This window comes from Engraulis encrasicolus, chromosome 15 (genome assembly GCF_034702125.1).
Source record: "Engraulis encrasicolus isolate BLACKSEA-1 chromosome 15, IST_EnEncr_1.0, whole genome shotgun sequence".
Taxonomy (NCBI): Eukaryota; Metazoa; Chordata; class Actinopteri; order Clupeiformes; family Engraulidae; genus Engraulis; species Engraulis encrasicolus.
This window is the reverse complement of record NC_085871.1, coordinates 10,798,243-10,805,742: the sequence shown is the minus strand read 5'-3', so window position 1 is coordinate 10,805,742 and position 7,500 is coordinate 10,798,243. Positions and strand designations below refer to the sequence as shown.

The 7,500-nt window shown below is 42.5% G+C and overlaps 1 protein-coding gene across 2 annotated transcripts in view; it reads right to left on the bottom strand.

The window, feature by feature from the left end:
- Window positions 1-1,479: 1,479 nt before the first annotated feature.
- LOC134463764 (copine-8) overlaps window positions 1,480-7,500 on the bottom strand; it is a 195,305-nt gene continuing 189,284 nt past the window's right edge. For both annotated transcript variants that reach the window (XM_063217026.1, XM_063217027.1), the window contains one exon: window positions 1,480-2,796. In XM_063217026.1, the coding sequence (XP_063073096.1) occupies window positions 2,608-2,796 (189 nt within the window). In that variant the 3' untranslated portion in view covers window positions 1,480-2,607. The remainder of the gene's footprint in view (window positions 2,797-7,500) is intronic.

The following is a 7,500-nucleotide window of genomic DNA, read 5'->3' as shown; positions in this document are numbered from 1 at the left end:
ATGAATTTGGATTTTTCTATTGTTACGATGAGTTTAAACAAAAAAGGGCAAAAATGACAAGGACAAAATTATTAGCCCCCTGATCATTAATAGTCAATATGGCGCCATTTATTAACCAAAACTGACAACAGGCTCTGATAAGTTGCTACCTAGGTTGGCACATGCCCCACTAGGGATTTTGGCCCATTTCTTCACTGCAAAGTGTTCTAGCTGGTCCAAATCGCATGGATGCTGAGCATAGACATTAACCACAGACTCTCTGTGGGATTGAGGACTGGACTATGAGCGGGTGATTCCAATATCATGGTTTTAGTGTCCTTGAAGAACCTCTGAACTAATCTAAATGTATGCTTTGGGTTACAATGGTGTTGGAAGACCCAGCAATCCAGATTCAGACCCAGACTCCCTGTGTCTGAGGCTGAATAACAGACTAAACTTGATGCCCTTCCACTATGTGTAACTGTGGAAACTGCTTAGCCTCATTAGACCAAAGAAGCATTGGACACCTGCCTAGATGATTGTTATTGACCTGGCCTCACCTGGAGGTTTCCCCCCCCCCCCAAGAAAGACAGTTGTTAGGGCTTGTCATCATATTGGGCTTTGGGGCCATCATCACAGAAGAACCCCTTTACTAAAGGCAGTGCATATCAGAGTATTATTGAGCTTTGCCTGTGAACATTTGAAAGTCAAAAATGAGTTTTGAGCGTCTCTGCTTTCATCTGATGATATTGAATTGCACCTGCTTTGATGCATGAATTCTGCTTCTGTCAGGTGAAGAAAGGGATAGGCCTTGAATCGTTATAAGATGGTTTCCACAATTAAACATGGTGGTGGATGCATCATTCTGTGGCAGCCTCAGCCACAGGAAACCTTGTTTGGGTGTACGGCACCATAAAAACTGAAAACTATGATAGAATGTGGAAAGTGACCTTGCAAAAATATGCTCATAGAGGGAGCTAAGATCTTCACTGGATCTTTCAATAAGATAATAACCCAAAACTTGCATCCAAAATAGTTCAAATGTTCTTCAAGGATACTAAAACCATCGTCATGGAGTGGTTCAGACCTCAATCCTTTAGATAGTATTTGAAGAGTGCTGAAAATGAATGTCCATCCTCAACATCCATGCAATTTGGACCAGCTTAACTATTTGCAATGAAAAAAAATGGGCCAAAATCCCTGGTAGGACATGTGCCAACATAGTTAACAACTAATCGAAATGCCTGGTGTCAATTTTTGTTCATAAATGGCACTGTATTGACTATTAATGATAAGGGGGCTAATAATTTTGTCCTTGCCATTTTTACACTTTTTTGTTTAAACTCATTGTGAAAATGGAAAAGTCCAAATTTTACTTATTGGATTCCATCTCGATGGTGTATTCGTTTCCAGAATAACATACATTTATTGATAATGATCATTCTCAATGATCAATGAAGAGATATGTCTAATTTCAGGAGGGGGGCTAATAATATCGTCCTCAACTGTAGATAGATAGATAGATAGATAGATAGATCAAAGGAATAAAAAGAGAGTTGGTGTGATTGAGCAGAAGTTTATGTCCAGGTCTGTACAACAGTCAGTTGGGTTTAGGTCCACAGACACGTCAACCCTGCAAGGACATTTCTCAACAAGAGATCAGTCTGTGTGTCCTTGTTTGTATGCTTGCCTTTGCATACTTATCTCCATTGGTGGGTTGGCTCCACGGGCGTACGTTCTTGACGAGAGTAGCAAGATCGGCGGCGTGGTACATACTGTACATCTACAAGCTTCTTCCGTCCTCACAGCATGCAATCCAATCCAATCCGTCAAATGACGAATCGATCGACCAATCCATCAACTGATCAATGATATACCATACTATACTCTGCACAGATCGACACATACAGCCATACATTTATCTTCCCACATAATCACGACTGACCTGGAGCGGTATCCAGGACAGTTCTCATTGATCAGGACAGTTACGTCTGTCCCTCCACTTGTGTAGTCCTTCATCCATTCATTCAATCGTTCCACAGTTCCTCCTTCAATTCCATCCCTCCTGTTTTGGGATGCCAGGAGGACAGGAGGGCTTAGCCATGGTGTTGCTGCTTTTGTTATTTGTTGAAAATTCCCAGAATGCCACTTTAGATTGTGGCAACTGCTGATTGGTCAGAGCATTTGAAAGGAAAGCTCTGATTGGATGTGGAAGTAAACAAGCACCGCCCCCGGTTCCACCTGAAGAAGAATAGAGGGGGGGGGATTCCGCCCCTACAACCCCATGTGTGTTCCAGCCCAGTTCCGATGGAGGCTTCAGTGTGTTCCATCTCCATAGTGCAAGGAACAGATAGATAGATAGATAGATAGATAGATAGATAGATAGATAGATAGATAGATAGATAGATAGATAGATCGAGAAAGCGAGAGAGAGAGAGAAAAGTGAGTTACAGAGAGGGAGAAATGGACGCCAGAGATCTCGAGATATTGTATCCCTGAACATCTCCCCTCCACAAACTATCACTTGACTCTATCACAGAGAAGATCCAATAGAAAGAGAGAGAAGAGGGTTTTGGATTCGTTGGAGGGTGGAGTCAGGAGGGGACCGCTCCGGCTCCGCTGCCCCTGTCAGATCTGCGTCTGGAGGGCGTGTCCCGGGGGCGTGTACGGGGGAGGGGCAGGCAGGGGTTTGATGCCGCGGGTCCGCATGTAGGACAGGAACTGGTCCGGGATCTCAGCCAGTACGTCCTTGGCCAGCCGGGCCATGCTCAGGATGTGGTTGCCGGTCCTGTCTATGTAGTCACGGAATGGCACAAACTGGGGAACAAAAACAAAACATTTAAAGGTGCACTGTGTAAGATTGTGGCCAGAATAGGTATTGCAACTATGCAACTCATTGAAACTGTGCTGTCTACAGCTAAATTTGATCTTTTCACGGATATTTACTTAAAGCTACACTGTGCAGGAAATGGTCAAAAAATGTACTGCAACTTTGCTGTTCATTGAAACTGGGCTGCCTATTGCCAAATTTGATCTTTTCATGAACGTTTACTGGGTAATAAACTAATATTTTCTAGTATGGCCAAAGTACAGTCATTTTTGCAGCTAAAAATGTCTATTTCTGGAAATGCAAAATGACGGACCATGGAGAAGATCCCCCTTTTCATGCATGAAAAGTGCAATTTTTCCAGTCATAATGAATACTTAAAATTTGATGGTGGTGGTAAGTATTCACAAAAAAATCTTGCACAGTGTATCTTTAACCCTATCCTGACCGGGCTTTTTTGGCATTCCTGGGACCGGGGGGGGGGGTCTTTTGACCCCTCATAACTCAGTAACCGAATGGCGTATGACCACCAAACTTGGAGGGGGTGATCTTCAGCCAAAGGCCTATGAATGACATCAGTTTGGTGTCAATATTGGATATTATGACGTCATTTCCCGATTTTAGTGCCCAAAATGTCATTTTCCATCTAACTTGGGTAATGCACCTCAATTTTGGTTATTATGTACATCAGACCACTTCAAATGTTCACAATGGTGTCTGATGCTAATGAAAATGTAAAAAAAATATGAAAAGTGATGATGATGAGACTTAGATCAGTGATTTTTGGTCAGGCGTACCTGTCAGAAAACCGTTGCCATGGCAACAAGAAAAATGATAAACCTAATATTTTGGTATCACATTGTAGCCAACTTCATTTTAGGAAAAGTCCAAAAGTTTCGTAGTCATATCTTTAGTCATTCAGCAGTTATACGACATCAAAGTTGGTGCGGGCACTTTTAGCCCCCCCCCTCCGGTCTGGATATGGTTAACAATAGACTAATATTTACTAGTGTGACCAAAGTACAGTAAGTTTGGCAGCTAAAAATTTAGATTTCTGGAAATCCCCCATTTCATGTATGAAAAATGCAATTTTTAAAAATACTTCGAATTTGATGGTGGTGGTAAGTATTCATGAACAAGGTAACAGTTATGAATGGTCAGCATGAATTCTGGAAATAAACAACTAAAAATATTACATAGTAAACCTTTAAAGGTAGATTATGTCATTTTGTTAGGTGTTTCACATCTAGGATTTAACCCTGTGAAACCTGAACCATGAAAGCAATGAGAGAAAATTCTATTTTTTTTGGAATTTGCTTCAATATTGGTCCCTTATAAGAAATGTAAAAAAAAAATCAAAATTTTGTTAAGGTCACTGAGATTTTTAATGCATCATATATGATGCATCAGGCTTTAAATGAATGAAAATTCCAATTTCATGACCATTGAAAAATGATTTTTAATGCATTTACAACTTTTTTTTTATTTAAAAAAGTTGTCAGACAATTTAATTTGAGGATTATCTTTAAATATTTAGTGAGATCCTGCCATTTTTTTAAGCCTATCCTTGTTTTAGCAGGACCATATTTTACATTTCCCACAGCCTGGTTGGGTATGTTTTTAAAATATATGTAAAAACATAGCTGATCGAATGCTTAACAACCTATTTATGAGTGTAACATAGATCATTATCCATTTTTGATGTGTAATTTGAATATATGGGTCCATTACTACAATTGGACCATTTCTCCATTCACTTCAATGCATTTTTTACGAGATCATAATTTCAACATTTTGCATTACATTTTCAAAATTGCAAGTAAAACCTGTTTCTTAAGGCAATATCTTTGTCTTGAAGTAAAACAACTTGTGTGTTTTGTTAAACGATCGTCGTGGTATGCTTTGTAAGTTTCCCTATGGAGCAAATGCATTGATGGCTGACTTCCTGCCACCGCCGGATGGTGCTTATAATGTCTCATCAGTTTTAGCACGATCTCTCTGCAACACGGTGTAAAAATATAAACTCTTCCTTGATTAATTGCACAAAGCAAGTGTTCAAATTAAAGGATGTAGAGTTATATTTCGGAAATTTGTACACAAACATTTTCAATTTGACTATATCTCAGCGTCGGTCAGGGAAACCGCTTCTACTCCATTTTTGCATTTTTCGCCGAGCTGTGATCAACTTGTTGTTGACCGCTGCTCTCTTGTGGCGGTTTCCGTGTACTGCAGGACGTTTGGAAATGACACGCAGGATGTTTTTGAGATGGATTTTTTTTTGTGTCAGCGTGGAGAGGGCTTTGAATTTGATGCATCCGGCGCGATAGGGTTAAGCTGTCCATTCACAAATGCTATCTTTTTCATGAGTATTTTCCTCCACGATCAAGTTCCAAGTATTCATTTTGACTGAGTAATAACAGTTTTCATACATAAAAACTGTATCTTCTCTGTATCTTCTCCGTGTCAGCAATTTCCATGTCCCCAATTTTTCGCTGCAAAACTTTCTGTACTTTGGTCAGACCAGTAAATGCTAGGTGGTAATAAAATATCAAATCTATTAACAGCTTATTTTAGAAGTAAAAGAAAAAATAAACACACACAAAACACAAAATAGACACACACACAGACAGAGAGATGGATAGAGAAATCGAGATGGAGAGAAAGAAACACCTTTCACACCGGTGCAGACAAAATGTTGTTTGGTTGCCATCAAGCCCTGGGGGATGTTTTTGGAATACATACGTACAGTAGACTTTGCAACATGGCTGACCATCTCAACTTTCTTTCTGCCTGCCTGTCTATCTGCCTGCCTATCTACTGTATCTGCCTATCTGTCTGCCTGCCTGTCTGTCTGCCTGCCTGCCTACCTGCCTGCCTGCTTGCATGTCCACCTGCCTGCCTGCCTGCCTGCCTATCTGTCTGCCTGCCGGCCGGCCTGCCTGCCTGTCTGTCTGCCTGTCTGTCCACCTGCCTGTCTGCCTGCCTGTCCACCTGCCTGTCTGCCTGTCTGTCCACCTGCCTGTCTGCCTGTCTGTTTACTTTTTACTTTTTCTGATTCTGTCGTCCATGTTTCTGGCTACCTGTTTTTTTGCTTTCTGTCTGTTGTCTGTTTCTCTGCTTCACTGCTTTTCTGTCTGCCGACCTGACTTTCACTGTGTATGTATCTGTCTGTGTGTCTGCCTATGTGTCTGTCTGCCTGTGTAGGTATTCGTGTTTGTTGGCTACTTACTCTGCCTGTCTGCCTGTCTGCCTGCCTGCCTGTCTGCCTGTCTGCCTGCCTGCCTGCCTGCCTGCCTGCCTGTCTGCCTGCCTGCCTGTCTGCTTGTCTGTCTGACTGCAGTCACAGCTCTTCCCTCTACAAAACAAAAAATATTTTCCCCCGCGTGCCTATCTGTACACCAAGCTGTCCATCAAGAAGCAACAACCTCAAACAAGTTCATTCCGCCTCCCAATTTTAGCTCTCTATGCAATCTATCAATTGTCAGCACACAGCCATTCACTTCAACACCCTCTTTGAGTACAGTTTAACATTTAGTATGCACGCACGCACACACGCACGCACGCACACACACACACACACACACACACACACACACACACACACACACACACACACACACACACACACACACACACACACACACACACACACACACACAAACACACACGCGCAAACACACACACAGAGACCATAGCCCTTGATAAAATTTGTCATTTGCATGAAAATGAATTTATGGGATGATGCATTTTGGAGCGGTTAATTATCTGTGGACACGGCCAACGTGTTTCAGTCCAATGCACAATGACAGACCCATTGCCCATGCGAAAGCTAATCAAATCCCCTGCTCGCCTGCACTGCTTAAATAAGATGTCTGAGGCTTCAGCAGATGGGTGGGGCACCTCTGTCTCGAGGGCCATCCTCAGCCTGTGAGGCAGTCTTATCCGGTCCCCGACATAATTTTAATGTTATGCAGTTTCACATGAAATATGAAGTTTTGTAAAGAAATCCCAGGCAACCCCAGTCCAAACGGTTTTCTGTCATTGTTTCTCAATGGTGGAATGAGCTACTAGTCGCTACAAGAGCAGGGTCATCCCTCTCAACCTTCAAGAAGCTAGTGAAGACTCACCTCTTCCGAGAAAGCTTCCCTGCTTAACACTCGTGCTCGGATAAAGGGGCGATTTCGTTGCATAACACGATAACTCCACGACTGACGGCCATGGAGTCATAACTACAGACAGGCTCCTCGACCCGCAGCGCATTGTCCGAGGACCCTTGTTAGTAGTACTAGGGTGCTGCAATGTAGAGGATGACATTTTTCAGGAATTCCCGTGGGTGTCAAAATTTTGAAGATGAACGGGAGCGGGCAGGAGTGGGAATAAAGATGAATGGGAGCGGTCAGGAGCGGGAATAAAAATGAATGAGAGCGGGAATGCTTGCTTATTTTTTCATTTAAAAAGCCTATGAAACGGGAGTGGGATTGATTTTGAGTGGGAGTGGGCAGAATTGGGAGACATTCTTTTCAGGACGGGATGGGATGGGATTTGTTTCTTTTACTCCACTCCGGGACGGGACAGGATGGGATTTTTTTTCTGGGACCGGGATGGGACGGGAGTGAAAATCCACTCCCGTGTCATGCTCTACTGCAATGCAATGGCAGAGAGGAATAGCATCTAAATAGCATACTGCTATCCCG